This window comes from Ruditapes philippinarum, unplaced genomic scaffold (genome assembly GCF_026571515.1).
Source record: "Ruditapes philippinarum isolate M1 unplaced genomic scaffold, ASM2657151v2 ctg3229_1_1_1_1, whole genome shotgun sequence".
NCBI lineage: Eukaryota > Metazoa > Mollusca > Bivalvia > Venerida > Veneridae > Ruditapes > Ruditapes philippinarum.
The window spans coordinates 1-20415 of NW_026859245.1; the positions used below are offsets into that span (position 1 = coordinate 1).

Here is a 20415-nt window from a genome sequence, read left to right on the forward strand (position 1 = left end):
ATATATATATATATATATATATATATATATATATATATATATATATATATATATATATATATATTATATATATATATATATATATATATATATATATATTATATATATATATATATATATATATATATATATGTGTAAGATATATATCTGCTGATATACATAATTATGGTTGTAATTGCCAGAAACATTGTGTGTAATATATATATATATATATATATATATATATATATCTTACACACAATGTTTCTAATAATATATTTCTCGAAATTAGCCTGATATCAAAACTATATGTAAATAGTTTCTCTCTTGCTTACTCTAAAAGCATTTAAGTTAAAATATTTGAATTTTCAAAAGTTTCGATTTAATTTTGTCCCACTTAAAATGTGTAAGGTTATCGCGTAACTTTATATATAATTAACTTATAACTTAATAACATTAATAACATGTATTTGTTTAACATCAAGTATAAATTTAATTTCATCTTTTTGATTCAAACTTTTCAGATTTCATTTTTTTTGTCTATACGTGTAAGTCAATTGCATGTTTTGGAATACAGATCGTAACCAGCTACTATCCTTTATCTTTGTGGGATCAGCTGAATTCATCATATCATATGTAACAACTCCTGTATTACATCCTACTTTACTCCCTAATCCTAGATATATTTCGAAGGATAAGCAGATAGGGTTTTCGTCACAGGCTATTTTACATTGTTCCAGGCTGTCATACTCCGCATTATCACTGTTAAAATCGACGATCGCTTTGTTATCGATTTTCTTATAATTACCGGTCATTGCTTGGCAAACTGAAATTTAAAATGATTTCAAACATATATTATTTATTGACTTCATTGGCAATTTATAGAATAATTATAGCATACAGTTTAAACTTAAATAAGAAAAGTTATTTCAGCTTCTAAAAATAGAATAATATATGCATAACCAAGACAATTTGAATCAATCATTTCTGTTATTTTTCGCATAATTAAAATATCTAAATGAAATAAATTACATGCAAAATCTTTTTTAGAATAACCCAATTCAAGGATATAATTGTTTTATTCCATACAAATTTTACAAATATTCTGGGAAGGTCTTAACCTTTGGCTGCAAAGAATTGTTTCACTTTTTTTGTTCAGGTATTATTTGCAATTGTGTTTATGAAAGAGAAACAATGACAGAATTAAACTACATTAACCATAATGTCCATTTTAGTGCTATGTTTACTTTAATGGTATGCATGTTTTACCTTTTGTACAGTTATTTATTGTGTTGTTATATGCATATAGTTGGTGACAGAAACACATTCCTCCTATACACACACCTTCTGTTTCTATACAGTCTGCATTACTCGAGCAAGCCTTTCCAAGCGTCGGTGCTAAGAAAAAAATAGAACTAAGTTTAAAAATGAATTAGAAATATTACATAGATCAAGTTATGCTATGACTTACATCTCCATGTAAGAAATTCCACAAGCATTTTAATAACTGTTCATTCTTTTTCCATATCTTGTATTCTGAAAAAGTTATAAATATTTCAGCTCTTTTAATGTAAATAATGATACACACTTCATTGCTATAACTTCAAATTCACTTATTCTGTCTGTGGCATATTCTTGCTAACTAGAGGATTGTCATTTTTATAACAGGATTTTGCGACAGATATCATAGATTACAAAAACGCAAATTAATTTTAAATCTTAAACACTTTGTAAACGATGCCGTATATACGGTGAGTAATCAAATCAAATATCAACGTATTTCCATATCGTAGCCGGTAACGTAAATGTGTGCCTAAAATTTATTATCGCGTTTTGTTCTTTATGGCATATAAGATGTCATTACTTCAATAAACAAGAGGGCCATGATGGCCCTAGATCGCTCACCTGACTTATCAAACTCATCCAAACAATTACCTAGACAAGCATTCTGACCAAGTCTCATGACAGGTGAGTCAAAAATGTGACCACTACAGTGTTAACAAGGATTATCCATATTTGAGCAGTGCGACCTCGTTTTTTACCCAGGTGGCACATATTCAAACTTGACCTAGAAATCATCAAAACAAACTTTCAGACCAATGTCCAGGATACTTGGATCAAAACAGTAGCAACTAGAGTGTTAACAAGATTTTTCTATTTTTAGCTCCGGTGACCTAGTTCCACATGCGATTTCGAACTCATCCAAGCAATTACCTAGACAAGCATCCTGACCAAGTTTGATGATAATTGAGTCGAAAATGTGACCACTAGAATGTTAACAAGGTTTTTCCATATTTGGGCGGTGTGACCTAGTTTTTCATCCAAGATAACCCATGTTCGATCTTGACTTAGAAATCATCAAAACAAACTTTCAGACCAATTAACAGAATATTTGGATCACAACAGTAGCCACTAGAGTGTTAACAAGATTTTTCTATTTTTAGCTCCTGTGACCTAGTTTTTCATCCGAGATGTCCCATGTTCGATTTATTCCCAGCAATGACCTAGACAAGTTTCCTGACCAAGTTTGATGACAATTGAGTCAAAATTGTGACCACTAGAGAGTTAACAAGGTTTTTCTATTTTTAGCTCCGGTGACCTAGTTTTTCATCCGAGATGACCTATGTTCGAACTCATTCGAGCTATCACCTGGACAAGCATCTTGATCAAGTTTGATACTGATTGATGCAAAAATGTGACCGCTAGAGTGTTAACAAGGTTTTTCTATTTTTAGCTCCTGTGACCTACTTTTTCATCCGAGATGACCCATGTTCAAACTCATCCGAGCTATCACCTAGACAAACATCTTGACCAAGTCTGATGATGACTGATAGAAAAATGTGACCGCTAGAGTGTTAACAAGGTTTTTCTTATTTTAGCTCCGGTGACCTACTTTTTCATCCGAGATGACCCATGTTCGAACTCATCCAAGCTTTCAACTAGATAAGCATCCTTACCAAGTTTGATGATGATTGATGCAAAAATGTGACCGCTAGAGTGTTAACAAGGTTTTTCTATTTTTAGCTCCTGTGACCTAGTTTTTCATCAGAGATGACCCATGTTCGAACTCATCCAAGCAATTGACTAGACAAGCATTCTGACCAAGTTTGATGATGATTGGTTCAAAAATGTGACCACTAGAGTGTATGGTTTTTCTATTTATAGCTCCTGTGACCTACTTTTTCATCCGAGATAACCCATGTTCAAACTCATCCTAGCTATCCCCTAGACAAACATCCTGACCAAGTTTGATGATGATTGGGTCAAAAATGTGACCTCTAGAGTGTTCACAAGGTTTTTCTATTTTTAACTCTTGTGACCTAGTTTTTCATCCGAGATGAGCCATGTTCGAACTCATCCGAGCTTTCAACTAGATAAGCATCCTGACAAAGTTTGATGATGATTGAGGCAAAAATGCGACCGCTAGAGTGTTCACAAGCAATTGTGGACGGACGACGGACATTCACCGATCCTAAAAGCTCATCCTGAGCAAGCTCAGGTGAGCTAAAAAGTTAAATGTTATACCTGTATGATTTCTTAATATTTGAATGCGTAGCTTGTGTCAAATGAGCCTGTACACGTTTAATAAAACTAGTAATTTTGTATCGAAAGTTGATGAAGATATTAATCTACTTGAAAAAATATATGAGACAACCTGGCACTTATTCATTATCAATTTATATTGAAATTATGTAATAACTATAGATCTTGTATTGACATCAAAAGACGAAAATAACATGCTTTCATCTAACGATTGCGTCTGACAGCATTTACAAAATGTCGGTTTGCTCCTGTTTAAACGAATATTATGCAAGAAAACTTATAGCGCAATTGTCTTTAATATTATGTTGTCATTCCATTTAAATGCATTGTACATTATTTGTTTTTTAGAAACCGAAATTAGATAATTTAGATGCTAGTAAATAATCTTAAACACACCACCTGTTCTTAACGTACTTGTAGATATTTATGAAAATAATCAAATATTGTTCGCTGTTTACACTATACAACATATGTCTTATTATATTTATGGCTCTTTCATAACTTCACAATTTCAAAATGCCAGTTTTACAACTGAAAAAAAAATGTTTATTAAGCAGTGACACATGAATATTTTACGTTATTTACAGCTAGATATAATAAGGGGTATTTAGAATTTCCATGATGGCATTGTCCAATATTTAAATGTTTTTAAAAAAATTCAGAAAGAAAAATGTAAGTTATAAATTAACTTTCACAAATTGTATCAATACTGTGCTTCTTCTTTCACAAATTTATGGAAAGTAATGCTAAAAATTAACAATTTCAAGAAAAATGGTATTTTACAAATCAAAATGACCAAAGCAACTCACAAGTTAGGGTATAAACCTGAATATGTTGCGTTCACATTTTGTCCAACTTTCCTCACATGTTTTACTTGCGTTTTTGTGTGTTTTAAAATCACATTGGGAGGAAAAAATCTTTAAAAAGTTGGCGTTTCATATGAATAAGATCATCTTATTTAACAAAGTGGTTAAGGTTGTTGTTGACTTTGAACCATTTTCTTCTCACTAATGTATGTTCGAATCACGTTAGAGACTTCGGATTAAATTATGTGATGAAGCTATCCAAATTTTATTTAAACAAATTTCCAACTTAAACCACATTTTTTTTATTACTGTAAGGAACACAGTAATCATTATAAATTAATTCAATTAATACCAGAGAGCAGCAAAATCGGCTTGGAAATACAAGATAAAACATTCAATTACGATTGTATATTTCTAAAAAAAGTTCTTTAACGAAAATACATTACTAATATTTTTTCACTAATTAGAATTAAAAAACGAATAATTTGACATTTTAAATGAAACATAAAATGATTAAATTAAACATATTCTGAAGTTTGTCTTTATAACTAAAATTTAATCTCTCAATTATGACACAAAATATGCTAAATGGATTATGTCGTCATAACTGAACTAAGAAAATATGACAGGAATATTTACCTCTCCTTGTGTAATACAAAAACCCGTCGGCAATTTCCAGTTCTGAGTCTTCAGAATATCTGCAGCCGTCGCATCTCCTGTCCTGTGGTTGGTAAAATATGTCAACACAGGACGAAGATCCTTTACAATACAAAGCACATTGAATATCGCTGTAAACCTTGTCAATACTAAAAACACGTTTTGCCACAGGACACGTATAACCGTCAAACACTATATTCCTCCTAAAAACAAAGAATTGTGAAGAGTACAACATGCAAACCGACATAACAAATACGAAAAAGGAGAGAACATTAGCTGCTGTGTTCCTCATGTTGCCTGCGCTTCACGATTCTGCAATTATCTTTTTATAACGAATATCGCGCATGCTCATTACTTTCAAATTGCTTGTTGTAGCAGGTGAAAATCATTAACAGGGAAAAACGCATATGTAACGTGATGAAATATGTTTATTACTGTATGCAGATGATAGCGCATTAAAAATCTCTCAATAAAAATTAATGGGTTTGTCATTTCTTCAAAGGTATACATATTTTCAATAAAATATATATAATTTATATTCTTATTTTGTAGCTGAATGACAAATTGCTGATGAATCCAAATTGCGTTTGGATAAAACGGTTATTGTCTGCGGTCAAAAACGATTTTAATACAAACACTGGCATAGCTTTCTTCTTAGCAGCGGTGGGTCCATCGCAGCGGCGGTGGAGCATTTGTCGCAGAAGAGGTGGATATAAAATGGCCGTTTGATGTTGTCGGTAAGTTTATGACTGAAGTTTACTTTATGTTTTAATGATTTACGGGAAATACATAGAGGGACTGGAGCCCATATAGGTACTCTTCCAATTTATTACACGCACACAATATAATTAATTGCTTTTTATGAAACACTTCTGTGCAGTTTGATAAAGGGACACCACTTTTGCCCAATTTTGGCTAAAAAACGTAAACATGTAAGCAAACGACCCCTAAATACTCGGGCATCACCATTTATCTATAATATTTGCACAAATCCACCATATTTTGGAACTTTTGGAAATTGTTATTGTCTGTTTAAAAAATAAATAACAAAAAAATGATGACAGTGTGGTGGACGCGACAGAATTCATTCAATTTTAAGGGTTTAATTTGACATATAACGTACTTTTCATTTGAGGACAACCTTGTCTTACTTTGACCTCAGAAAAAGTGTTTATTTGGTGTTTAAAACAATATAATTATGTATACAAATACATTTATAGAAATTTGCCCTTGTCACGTAGATAATTGATTACCATTCAAATTGAGCATATTTTATGGCAAAATGTCAAATTATTTTCTTATTTTTACCTGTTTTCTATTGTCACTTGGATTGGCATAATGACACTTAAATGCTTCTTATCTACAAATTGTTATCATTCTTTGTTGAGTGAAATTAAGATAATATTTTATTGGAGTTTTAACAAGTCTATAACTGCATATGTCTATAAAATGTTTTATCTGCTTTATGTGTTGTTATGGACCAGTAACTTTGTCCTTTGCGATGACATGCAATGAAAAATATTGAAATTCAAGAACTTAAAGGAATTGTAGCCCACATGGAGGAGATGATGGAACTTCAAGGAAACGCAATTTCTAAAGACCATCAGCAAATGGAAGAGGTTAATGAAAGATTAATTATCTCACTGAACAAGTATCTGCATTTCAAAAAGGCAAAAGAGGCAATTATATTTATACCCCTTTTATATCAGTAAGAGTAAGAAAAGACCTACAGAAAAATTGATAAGTTTTAATTTACATAGCATATATATAGACTCACTAATTCCACATTTTTTTCCCAGACTTTCTTTGTGATGCTATTTATTTAATAAAAATCTAAATGCATGTTTTTCGTTTCCAATTACTATCACTTAATTACAAATAATAAATTTGTCTTTTTAAACTGAAAGAAGATTTACATGCATGATTTGATGACTTTTATCAAATTTACCATTTCAGGCAAAAGGCAAGCGGAACGGGCAGCCTTTACTGCATATTTGGATCACGGTCAAGCAGTTCACAGTGGAAATGTTCTAAAATTCAACCAGATATTGTATAACGTCGGAAATGCTTACAACGTCCATACGGGCATCTTCACTGTACCAATAACTGGCACATACCTATTTTCGTTTCAAGTTGAAGACTGGAGAACGAAGGAATTGACTTTCTACTTGATGGTTGACGGTCAGAACATGGTAGACGCTATTATTGGCAACACTGGAAGTACCCAGAGTGGTAACACAGCTATTTTAGGTCTAACGGTAGGAAATGCTGTTTGGATTGAATCTGCTGAGGGATATGCGTTTGGCGAAAATAACTTTCGTGGGACAACATTTTGTGGTGCATTTCTGTATTGATTTATTTGAATAGATAAATGTATCACTTCAAATGAGAGTTAATTAAATGTTCACACACGTTTAATTATCTTTGATAGGTGAAAGTTATCCATATCAAAGCAGCTCCATCTGCATTTCGGTAATTTGCTATATAAACTTTATTACCAGAAGTAACAACATAATTAAGGTTTGCGCGAAAAACGCCAAGAATTAGAGAAGATCATTCATGTCCTTCTTAAGTTGACCATTCTACAAATTATGAGTCTGTTCTGCCAATCGGAACAGCCCAACAATATCCGACAACTCCGTAAGAAAGACTGATTGAGCCCCCCCCCCCCCCCGAGGAATGGCATTTGCATTTCTGCTTTTTGAGCAAGTTCAATGCCATAGTCGCAGTAAGTAATATTTGACGGAAACTGATAATCATTGGGATTTTTCGGAGAAATAATTCGCTTAGAATTGTTTCGTTTAGTAATAAGAAAAGCGACATAACTTCTGAGTGTTTATTTAACAAGAAAATTAAATGCTAAAATATATACGGTTAAGACATGATTTGTTGTTTGAAAGTTGTTGAACAGTGAGGATAAAAATAAATAATACAATTCAAAATGCCACAGAGTGTTCACGTTAATGGTGGATAGGTATGTATTATTGAAATGTTACAAATAACGTACATAATGCACGTGAAAATATAGTTGTACATTATCTTGACAGCTGATGGTCCCAGCAACACCATTGCTATTCCTGTGATAATTCCTAAACCCAGAACAATCATCTGTAGATGGCGCCTTATAAATGAACGCTGGCGTTCAAAAAATGGCCACGGTCTGTAAATATATAAATGCATAATAGATAGTGGTGTTTATAGTTTGGCACAATTATTTATGTAGAGGTCCCTAATTAGTTTTAAATGTAGAAATCCCTCCTTTTTTAAAAAGAGAAATCGATGCTATAAGAAACATTATGAAATTTGCACAGAGCTTATACACATTGTGGTAATAAGTGAAAAATGTTTATCAAATCAAAACAAATGAATAAAAGGGACTCCACCGAGATTTTCTTTTTGACATGACGGGACTTGAAATAGTTTTGGCGTTAATGTTCCATTTGATGTAGGTCTAGATTAATAACTTGTTTTATTTCCATAAGAATATTAGTGTGTCTGTGAGAGAAAATATATTAAATACACTTGTGGAATCTTGAAGTGATGAATATCTACATGTATATGAATTTAAATAATTTTATGGAAAAAAAATACATGATACGATAATTTTACAAAGATTTTGTCAATTTCATTTGTCAACTGTTTAATATTATTACTCTAAGACTACTATTCAACTTAATTTATTTAGGTTTCCGGCCCAACGTACAATATAGGTACACGTACAATATAATTTGCATGTATTCACACTGGTCATAGCTTTCGCAGAAGCGGCGGCGGTGAAGTAGTCGTCGTCGCAGAAGCGGTGGATAAAATATGGCCGTTTGCTGTTGTCGGTAAGTATATGACTGAATTTTGTTTTATGTTTTAATGTTTTACTGGAAACACTTAGTGAGACTGGAGCCCACATATGTACTCTTTCAACTTATTACACGCACACGGTGCAATTCATTGCCGTTTATGCAAACACTTCTGTACAGTTTGACGAGGGGACGCCACTTTTGCCTATTTATGGTTAAAACACGTACAAATGTGTGCAAAACGACCCCATAATACAACGGCATCAAATCGTATGAATGAAACTTTCACAAATTAACCATAATTTGGAAATTTGGGAAATTATTATTGCCTGTTTATAAAATAATTGACAGAAAATGATTTCAACGCAGACCGCGGTGGATTCGATTGCAACGCCCGATACCATTTATGTATATTTTGAGGTTTTTACTTGGTATAAGATGTTTTTTCTTGCCAAATATTGAAGTTCAACCAAGGAAAATGATTTTTGAAGTTTGTACTATAATATGTAGATATATATGGAAAACACATGACACACATGGTGCTCAGTTGAGCTAAAAAGCATACAAAGTAATAAGAAAATTCACTATTTACGTAAACAGCATAAAACAGTCTGTGCTATGTGACAAATAATTAGAAGTGTTAACAGAATTTATAGCGATTGTCGAAACATTGCCTGTGAATAGTTGATAAGTTTTCAACGGGGGATCAAATTTTAACGTGTGAGTAAGTATAATAATTTAACAGGCAGGGGTCAGTTTTCAATGTTAAAAAATGTTTAATAATCCGTTGACACGGACTTATGGTCATTTTTCGACGGGTCAGAATTTATTGTTTGTCTCTGTTAAAGGCCTTTAAAGGTCCGGTCATTACAAATTATTAAGCAATCATGGATGTCATTTAGAATGAGCACATTCTACGATTCTATTTGAACAATGACTCAAAGTTTAAATTAAAGATATTTTGCAAAATAACGCACATTAAAACGAGGATATAATACATTGTCAAATAATGTCATAATAGTAATCATAAAATGATATGAATGAAATGACATACTTTTAAAAATGCGCAACATTATTTACGATCAATATCTGATCTGAGAGTCGCTGGCGCCCTTTATGTATTTATAATGATATGCATACCGTATGTATTTAACCCTACCTACATCTTATTACAATGCCAATCTTTATTATGATGTGAAAATACTCTCGTAGAAATGTTGTCTGTTATCAAAACATGTTGTTGTTGTTTTTTAGTTCAGCCGGTGTCAGAAGTAAACCGTCCTTTTGTTAAAAAAATTGTTTTTAAATTTATCACAATTTTAAAATAAGCACAGATGGACAATTTGATTTAATAAATGGCTTTTGGAAGTGATTTAAAACCAGCAGATAAATTGATTTTTAGGGAACAAAAATTTAGCAAACAAATTTAAAAGGTGGGAAAAAAAGTCTCATTAATATCTTGTTAATTGAGTTTATTCATTGGGATAATGTGTACATACGTGTAAATGTACCTGCTAAAACCAAAATGAAAAACTTCTCAATCAGGCCTCAACAGATGGCAGGTAATTATTCTGAAATTGATACCTGATACGAATATAAAACATTCCAGGGTGCTGCTATTAACAGTATGGTGACAAGCCATGTAATTATAATTAAATGCCCAACAGAAACTTTAAATTAGGGAAAATTGGAGAACTTGTGTAAATGCATGAAATAGCTATGCGTAGGGCTAATTCTTCCACCACTGCCTTGTTTATGTTTAACATAAAAACGCGGAAATCTGAAACTGACTTTACAAAATGTGGTACACAAGTGTCCATGGAACCAGTCACGTGACTGTATTGGGTAATATGCTGTAGTAAATACTACAATTTACAACGGTGAAAATGTAGGGTTAATCAACTTGACCGATAAGCCCAAGTATCTCATAACTCTAAGTTGTAATTATACTTTAATAATTTTCATTGCGTTAATTAATACTAAAAATCTAATTCAAACTACCGCTAAGTCTTTAGATATTAAGTGTTAACACAGCTGGAGTCCACTTGAGTCTTGTATTCCCTTTAGATTATGCCGCGGCGCGTAAGTCTCATCGCTTTTATGATGACACCTTTTTTGAGACTTCTCCTTAGATAAAGTTGTCCAGGAAAACACTGAAAGTTGTTGAGGTTGATTCATTTCATGCATTTAGTTCCCTGTCTTATATTCAATTATTAAAGGTCCTAAATAAATTTAATACTAGAATTAGTAATAACTTTACTGGTGATGGTCCAAAGTTAAAATGTCCTTATTTAAATGTAACATTATATATATTGTTGAAATACAAATTTTAGACAAAAATGTTATGTTATTAATGCAGTGAGTAAAGAAAATGATTCATTTTTAAAATAATTTTGACAGTCTCATCTGGCATTCCGTGTATTCCGTGTATTTAATGTACAACAAGTATTCTTTTGTAATTTGTACAATATTAATTAAATCACCTTTGTATGTTTTCAAAGTGAATTCATGCATTGAAACATTTATTTGTCAATAAAACACCATACTTTTGTTGACTTCTAAGAAATTTGGAACAAGATTAAAAGTGTTTAACAAATCAGCCTATTTTACTAGCCCATTTAGAGGGGTAAGTGGTCTATGTCAGCCAACAGCAAGTTTCATACACCAAACTGTTCTTCTGGATCTGTTTCTGGGATGGATATTCATTTGACCCAACCCTGATGCGAAGCTGAGATATCCAAGATGGCGTCAAAGATGGCCGCCAAATCCCTAAATATTCTAGTATATTTATGTTGGCTAATTTATTTTCTCAGTTTTGTAAATCAATTGAAATTTAACATAAAAATTATTTATTTTTAACTCACTCATGCTATAAATTCTGACTTTATTGCATTTTTTATTTGTTTGGGTCGTCAGACCAAACAAATAATGGTAGCAAAATTTCAAAGTCGAATGCTGTTAATTGCAAATGCCGAAAGTAGTACACTTTTTTGAAGCACTTACTTCCCTTTATATATACACTAACGCCGAAAAATTCAGGGGAGATCACTGCGTAAAGATGGTCAAAGACAGGCACATTAATTTTCAAGCAAAATAATTCCCGAATGGTCGAAGATTTCTAATATTGTTTTATTGTATTTTCTGATCGAAAATAAGTAAATACAAAGCGGACATTCAATCTCTGACACAGAAGTTTACGACAAACCTAACAACAAGTAGTTCTCAAAACAGCTTAAAACTAGCGATTTAAAAGAAAGAAATATTTTTATTTTGTTACAAGTATCTAACATATTACAACGCATTCAAAGTTTAAAAATAGCGTTGGCTTATAGAATTGTCAATAAATGCACAATCACAAATTACGCGGATGAATATGAATTTATCAATGAAAATACTATTTTTAGCGATGTCGATTACCGAATACTACACAAACCGAGTAGCGGAATATATAGATTCAACATGTCGGACTGTTTGGGCGAGAAGATTTTCGCTAAATTATTTACTTCAATTTTAAACAACAGGTTTATCCCGAAATAAATAAGGATGCAATGGAAGTTCTAAATTTAGAATGACTTGATGTTATTCAGACATTTTGTATAACTTCTCCGTGGTGCAGGGGTAACGCACTCGCTTCGTGTGTGAGAGGTCTGGAGTTCAAAACCTAGCCGAGAAAACTTTTTTTTTAATTTGTTTTTAAGTGCCTTTGTTAAGGAAGTAGCCATGATATGCAAGGATAAAGTGTAGCTGTCGTAAAAAAATGAACATTAATGATATTTTGATGCAACTCTAGTTATGCAGAATTCCGTATGTATCAAACTCTTGTGCCTCGCAAAATGAATTATAATACATAAAAATAAACTTATACAGGAAAATACATACAGATATCACGGATTTATATTACAAATCCGTGCAGATATACAGTACGATTTAGATTGCAAAGATCAGAAAATACCACAGAACTTGCAGCCCTTTGATTCTTTATAAATATACATGCTTATAGTATAAAAGCTCCAGGATTATTTACATCTGTGTTAAACACCAGTTTACAAGCCCTAATTTAAAATAATATGGTTTTCTTCAGGCCGTTCACATATAAATTCACTGTGGCTGAAGGGTTTTCGCGCTCGCTTAGGAAGCGAGAGGTCTGGAGTTCAATCCCAGTAAAGGCAACTCATCTTTTTCAAATTGTTAAAGTCAAATAAACATTGGATTGAATATCAGTGTTGCAATGAGTCTTATAGCCAATTTACTACAATTAAAACGCTGGAAAGCATTGGTGGCACTATACATATAATCTCACAACCTGTACTTTTCTTACATTCTGAGACCCAAACAAATTCAGCGCCTTCTGTACTTTGATTTCTAGTTTTCATCATCTTATTTTAATAAAAAGAGAAAAAATATGTTGCAAACTGGGCGACATTCTCTTAATATGTGTAACTTATTATTTTATTTTTATTAAAACTGAATATCATTCATGATTTCGTTTAATACAGTTTTAAAAATGTATCTACACATCTTTAGAATAAGTAAACTCTGGCAAGCAATTGTAAATTAGATACTTCTTTGTTTTATGTTTAAATGAAAAGTTATATTAAAAAGATTAACAATATTTTGAATTGGTAAGCGATGAGACATCATTTTTGTAATAAACAATCCCTTGCATGTGTTTTTTTAAATGTTGAAATATCTCTTTTATTTTCTTTATGCACACAATACGGAACTAATTTACTGACCTGCAATGTGGTATTCGCGTTGACCTGGTTAAGGATTTGTTTGCAAGTTTGTTTCTCCTTAGCCATAAACATTCATTGTCAGATTTCAAATGAGATTTTTGATTTTTTTGTTCAAGACCCATAATAACCTAAGCATTGATTTGGAAATAATTATATTCCTTTATAAACTTCAAGAATTTCTGGGGACAAGATTTATGTCCACAACCATTGAGGTAATGCACTGGAAACTAAACACATCTTTTGAGATCATTATTGTAGGTTACTTCCATGTAACATGAAGAATTATACAACTTTATGCATAAGTAATTCCTTAATTATGCAGACTGCTGATTTTGTATATTCGAGCGTGCTATTCGATATGCAGCTCTTGTTTTAATGCATTGCCTTAACGTATGATAATTTACAATTGAACCATATTTGGAGTTTTGCCATTATTGATGACGAATATAAATATACATTAAAATTGCTAGAACATTTGAAATGGGCAGGTCATTCATTTTACAATAAGAGACTTTCCCGCTAGACTGGATCTAAGTTATGAATAAAATATTATATTTATAGTGAGAAAATTGAAAAAAAATAATATTATGAGGGCAGTTTCATTTTAGCTCGACTATTCGACGATTAAGGAGAACTATACTAGTTCATCGAGCGCCGGCGTCTGCGTAACCTCTTACGTAAAAGTTTGCGTACCACCTCAAAATATGTTCACCATCATAATCTCAACCTGTGTACAGGAGCAAGCTTTTTACAATATTATGCCCCATTTTTTACTATCAAGCACTGAGAATAGTCGAGCACGCTGCCCTACTGACAGCTCTTGTATCTGATCTTTTTTAGAAAATTTATAAATACATGTAATTTGTTTCAAATTGTTGTTAAATTCGTGGGAGGAATTAAGAAGAGCTTTCAATTGAACGACAATGGCTTAACATTTCCCTGACAGGTACTTGATAGTAATACTAGGTGCTGAAAGGGGGAGGGGGTGGTAGACGGTAACTACAGTCCATGAACAGGCTCAATCAAACAGAGCCTGCAACAGTAGGTTTCAAGTGTTGTGTGGCAGACGTAAAAAGTTGCATTTTACCTAATTTCAGTGTTATATTAAATAGGTCATTCGGGATGGTGGTGGTTGAATTGGTAGTTTTCGGTCCGTATCACGGCAGTTAGCCACATTGAATTTACCAGAGCAGAGTTCAGCCACCGCATCGTTCCTGGGCACGTTGCAAGCAGTTTACCAGTACTAAGTTGCCTTCACTTAAACTTCTGTACATTCCAGAGCAGAGGTACAGTGCAAATGACCGTAGGAAAGAATCTGCAATTTTCATGTAATTTTGTTGTGATTAATGCTTCCGAGAGTTCACTTTGTTTCCAGATTTTCATGATCATTCACAATGAAAGTAAAATCTATACAAATATTTAAAATATTTTGGTATATATAAAAAAATTATATTATTTAATGTAAAGGTTAGATAATTTTATTCATTCATCCGACTGACACTCATATTACTAATGGTAATTATAGATAAACTCGTAATGATTAAAAAAAGAAAAAAATGATGATATCAACATTTACAACAATTAAAATATAAAGTGATCAATTTTCATCATGTATCTAACTGTAAACTTAGAAAATAAATTTTACAGTTGTTTTTGAAAGATTGTAAAGTCAAACATTGTTTGATAGTAATAGGTAATTTATTCCAAACATCAATACTGAAATAAGAAAAAGAATCCTTTAAATAATTTGTATGAGGTACACTTTTCAGTACAAGATCTTTATGAGCGATTGAGTAATATATAAACACATGAGTATATAGCCGGAGCATGAAAAGTTAACTTTATAAAACAATATTGACTACACATCTCAGGGTTCAAATGCATAATTGATCTATAAAGTAAAACTCATGGCCCTTGTACCATTAAGACAAGATATGATAACATAACAGACACAAATGTAATAGCAGATTTCCGCAGTAGTTAAGAACGAGGCAATAGCCTTTTAAGTTTGTATATCATGGGAAAAAAACACAATGGAATATTACACTATCAAAACTATAGCAGATAATGTTGTTGCAGCGACGGCTGTATAAGATATAATGATCAAAGCTGCAACGTCCTCAGAATAATATTCATTCGGAAATGGTACTTTATGCGTACAAAGAAAGTAAATAGGAAAAAAAACACAAATGATTCATTCCCTATCCAGAAACAGCAAATGACGATGTTGCATCTTATGCTGACATCATACGTCCATGGTATAATGGAAATTTCGTTGCTTTAAACAGATTGACAGCAAATTCGAGCATTGTCGCTGTTTGCATAGGCTGTTTTGTTAAATACGTAAACGACAAGAACAACTGTTTTGAATTTAGATCCAAATGAAAAGTTACTGATACCGAAAATGGAAATTCAAATAAGCACTAAATGAAGAGCTGATACGAACATACCGGAGGCAGCCATACTACATGTTAACTTCACACTGGCCATCCAAGTCGGTGCCATGTTTACCAGTGCATATCCGGGAAAGTCCTGGAAATAAGGTGTCTGTCCCGGAGGTGTCCCGGAGATGATTTATGTAACGGTAAAAAAATCTAAAATAATCTACTTTCAAGCAAGAAATTTTACATTTTTATATAATTTTATTGTCAAGTTTTTATAAACTAGTCGTAGAACGCTAATAACGAGCGTTTATCCCCTGACAGCATTGCAATGGTGACGCTAATCCTTTGATTGGTATATCTGTGTGCCCCTTCCAACAAATAATTATCGGCAATAATTTTGATCAATTAAAAGATTAATTGTTTACCCTCTTTGGCTTCCTGGGCAAAGGTTTCATACACTGTAATTAACAACTGGCCAGTATAAATTTTATCCGCCTGCAGGCAATTACTAGTGGTCAAACACAAAATTACCCCTAAATATGAGGTGATGAAATCTCCAAGATTCAGCGATAGTTTCAGGTAAACGACATGGCAAATTGTCCTTACTTAACATAGCTTTATTCTATTCTGTGACTGATTGAATTTACGATGCCTAAATACTTAAAAAAGTAAAAAACTATTAATAATTTTTGATATTCTGCCTTTTGTTTATGGTGGCATTAAATTTGCAAGTTGTATATACTGGTAACATAGGTTGTATGCCACTATGCAAATTTTAAAAAAAATATGTTTGCTGATCAATGCCCCACCTCCAAATGAAAAGTGTCCCGGAAATGAGTCTGAAAATTATGGCATGTTTGTAAGGACGCTAACGACGCACAACACACCTCATCCGATCCCATATTTAATAATTCATGAATTAATTAGTGGATGTAATAATTATACGAGTATAATAAGAAAAAAATGTAATGTCAAACTTTTTCGAGTTTGTTTGATGTTTTTTCTTTTTTCGCAAATAAAGCATTTATTCATCACCAGTTATTCAATTATTTATCAGCTTATTGATATGGCATTTTAGTAAATATCATCTTGAAATATATTATTATACATTGTTTATAACCATTGGAACGCATAAACATTTCTGACATTTTGCAATTTTTCAAATTCTCCTTTAGACTGTACAATGTAATGCACTTTGAATACCGGTAGTGGTAAAAACCATCCACATCCTCTAGCACCGGCTTAAGCAGAATTCTTAATTTTGCATAAACTGGTAAACTTTTAAAGGAAGTGAAGAAACTTCCAAAAATGTTTTCGTACGAAAGTGATCATGGTATCTTCGATGTAAAAATGTTCGTGCAATTTCACGACATACAACGTATTGTCTCGAAGTTATAGAAAACAATGGGCGAAACTAAATAAAATGGATTTATAAAACGGGATCAAAAGACAATCTTTAAAAGCAGGCAACATATCCAAAGGGTTATTATACTATTCAAATAGGAATACTAGAACCACACAAGTCGAAAAAGGTCAAATAGCAGGAATGTAAAATACCACAAACACAATAATAATGCCAAGCTGAACGATTTTCATATAAACATTATGTTTTATCCGACTACTACTCATGTTTCATGAAACAGAAGGCCAACAGAGTAATGATACATGTAGACAAAGTGTTTTTTTTTAAATAACTGTTTAGTCAATTTAAGCGACTTTAAAAGATAAAATAAATTTCATTTGACATAGAAGAGATTTGTAGCATATTGATAAATGAACAGTTTTCTTTTGCATACTGTTCAAATCTCTAGGTGAACTTGCCATAAAATCAACACATTTTTTTTTATAGATTATTAGATCTTACAAGAGTCCGCTAATGGTATATTTCTTTCAAAATCAACTTGGGTATATTTACTAACGTAAATATTGTCTTTCCATATAATAAGTATATTCGATGGGTCTGACTTTCTATAGATTTTTATTGGCATCAACTAAAAATGGTGGGTGGGGTACGATTTGAACAGTAATTCATTGTCATTAAATTACCAGAAGCAAATAACCGTATTACTTGTTAATTATGTAAATATATTACATGGACTGCACCAAAGAAGCTAAAGTTTGACAGAAACACAAAATAAGGGGAAATAATTGATAGAACAAATAAGTACCAGTCACTACCTTATATTGTAAAACTATTTTGATGTAGCGCCTCTCATTTTATATGTCTTACTGCTCAATAACAAACAAAGATTTCTTCAGATATGATATGAATACATTAAAGCATTGCTCTCATGAGTACATTACAATAGTGGAATAACAAAATAAGTAATAAATATTTCTCTGTTTAAGCATAGACAAGAATATCATAGCAAGAACCCATACGTTTAGCGTCATTTTGCATATTTATGTATAAGAAAGCAAAAATGCAATCTGTTTTCTCCAATAAAGTTAAGTATTGTCGTATAAAACGCTGTAAATTGCGTCTTCCAGGCAAAATTTCACTTGAAATACAAAAATGGAAACAAATATGAGCCAACATTAATATTTAGGAATTTGGCGGCCATCTTTGACGCCATCTTGGATTTCTACGCTTCGCATCGGACTTGAGCCAAATGAATATTCATTCCGGAAACTACAGTCCTAGACGAACAATTTGGCATATAAAACTTGCTGTTGACTGACATAGACCACTTCGATGTCATTTTACCCTATGAATTTGCAGCACTAATAAGGCTATATACTAGAGGTCACATGACTGCCCGCTAAAAATGTGTAGATACACGAGGCAGAGTTAACACAGAATGCGCGGGAGAACATTTCGGTTTATTTGCACACATCAATGTTGACAAAAGGTAATGTTCAAGAGAGGAACAAGTTAACCCCAATGGAAGACGACTCGAGTCATCGCCTCAGATCCCACTCATATCTTGAACAATTATTCTGATTTTTTAAATGCCATGTATGAAATATGATTTATTTAACATTAAGTTACGATGGCATGTTATAATAATTCTAAAGTTGCATGCCTCCAGATGATCCAAAATTTATCAAGAAAATCAAACTTGAGAAAAATGTACAAAGATTTTAAGAAAAGTTAAAAGATTCAAGGAATAAGCTACATGTTATGTTTGATAAATGACTGATTTTGCAGCATTTGTCAACATATTTTACTGCGTTTAAATATTTTTCATTTATTCACCATACTAGTTATACATGCATGCATATGATGTTTTCTTTTGATTTCATTATGTAAATCGAGTTTTATTTTATGTCTGTTTGAATGTAAATATTTGGATTTCTGTAACTACGGCCCAATAGTTCAGGTAAGTTAAATAATCGCATCGTCGCATATGTTCTTTACTTGTAATTCTATGAATAAATGAATAAATATTTCATACCCTAAATGTTTGTGTTTGTTCATTGGAATCAGGTACAAATTTTTAACATATCAAGTCGATCGCAATACTTGTTTTTAAGGCGGAACTGCACTAGATGTCACTGTTATAGAAAATGTGACGCATATGATATTTCATTCATGGATTTGATCTGCATGGTCCTTTGTTATACTAAACATGAATTTCATGCGTAAACAACTGTGGTTAAGATTGCATTTATTTTAAATTAATCTATATTCAATGTTACATGTCACATGTTATGTCTACGTTTTCAAAGAGCAAACTATGGTTCGTTTACATAGCCAATGAGTACCATTTTAGAAAATGTATCAGAATAAAAGCAATAAAAATTTTGAGAAATAAAAATGATACCATATCTAAGGCTTAATAGGCCTTTAATGATATAATTATTTTATTCATGTGCATGATGTATATTTTACATTACGTGACAATTATACTTGTTTGTATATTTTTCTTAATCATAACAAAATGTTTATGTTGAAAAACACAGTTCATAGTCAAATGACTTTTTTTAAATTGGTTTATAAGTGCTTTAAAATACAATGCATAGTTAAGCCGAAATTGAAAAAGTTAAAACGTTAATTATCTTGATTCATCAATAAATAATTGAATAGATAGGATCTCTTGTTTACGTTTTAGGTTTTGTTTACAGGATTACAGAATACCGCATTCAGTCAAGGGATGGTTAAACTTCTCAAAAATCAAATTAAAACAAGAACATAAAAAGCTAACGTTACAATGATTAAGTAAAGTGACAAATGAAGAAATTTAAGAACCATTGTTGTACAAATTTCGATTAGCTTTGAGTCATAAACCTCCTGACTCACAATTCATGTGATACCCCTTTACCCGCAAAGTTTATGTATACGCACTTAAATGAACCTGCTGTAAAGTGGATTTGATGAGAAGAGGGCTTATCCCATCAAAGAATATGATGGAAGACATCCCTTTTCAATCAATCTGTTTGATTTTGAATGGTTTATGGTCAAGACGAAATGACATGTCAGTGATGACGTAGATTGGTCTCAGCTCAACATGTGGTCAGTTTAGGGGGATTTTCTACAGAAACCAAATTTCAAAGGGGAAAAGATAATATGTAT

At 32.1% G+C, this 20415-nt stretch overlaps 3 protein-coding genes across 3 annotated transcripts in view; 1 reads left to right on the forward strand and 2 right to left on the reverse strand.

Annotated features, from left to right (window-relative positions):
* Positions 1–554: 554 nt before the first annotated feature.
* LOC132755761 (uncharacterized) lies at positions 555–5277 on the reverse strand (the record flags this gene model as incomplete). The annotated part of the gene is made up of 3 exons (XM_060746676.1): positions 4968–5277; positions 1249–1377; positions 555–805 (listed from the first exon to the last, which is right to left on the reverse strand). Coding segments are annotated over exons 1-3 (690 nt in total), but the record flags the coding sequence as incomplete, so codon positions are not given.
* Positions 5278–5464: 187 nt separating this feature from the next.
* LOC132755769 (complement C1q-like protein 4) lies at positions 5465–7339 on the forward strand. Its single transcript, XM_060746686.1, has 2 exons — positions 5465–5468; positions 6942–7339. The coding sequence occupies exons 1-2, from the start codon at positions 5465–5467 to the stop codon at positions 7337–7339; spliced, it is 402 nt and encodes a 133-aa protein (XP_060602669.1).
* Positions 7340–7807: 468 nt separating this feature from the next.
* The window catches only part of LOC132755762 (uncharacterized), a 51164-nt gene continuing 38556 nt past the window's right edge, over positions 7808–20415 (reverse strand). Inside the window, exon 5 of the mRNA XM_060746677.1 lies at positions 7808–8145. Within this exon, the coding sequence (XP_060602660.1) occupies positions 7941–8145 (205 nt within the window). The 3' untranslated portion in view covers positions 7808–7940. The remainder of the gene's footprint in view (positions 8146–20415) is intronic.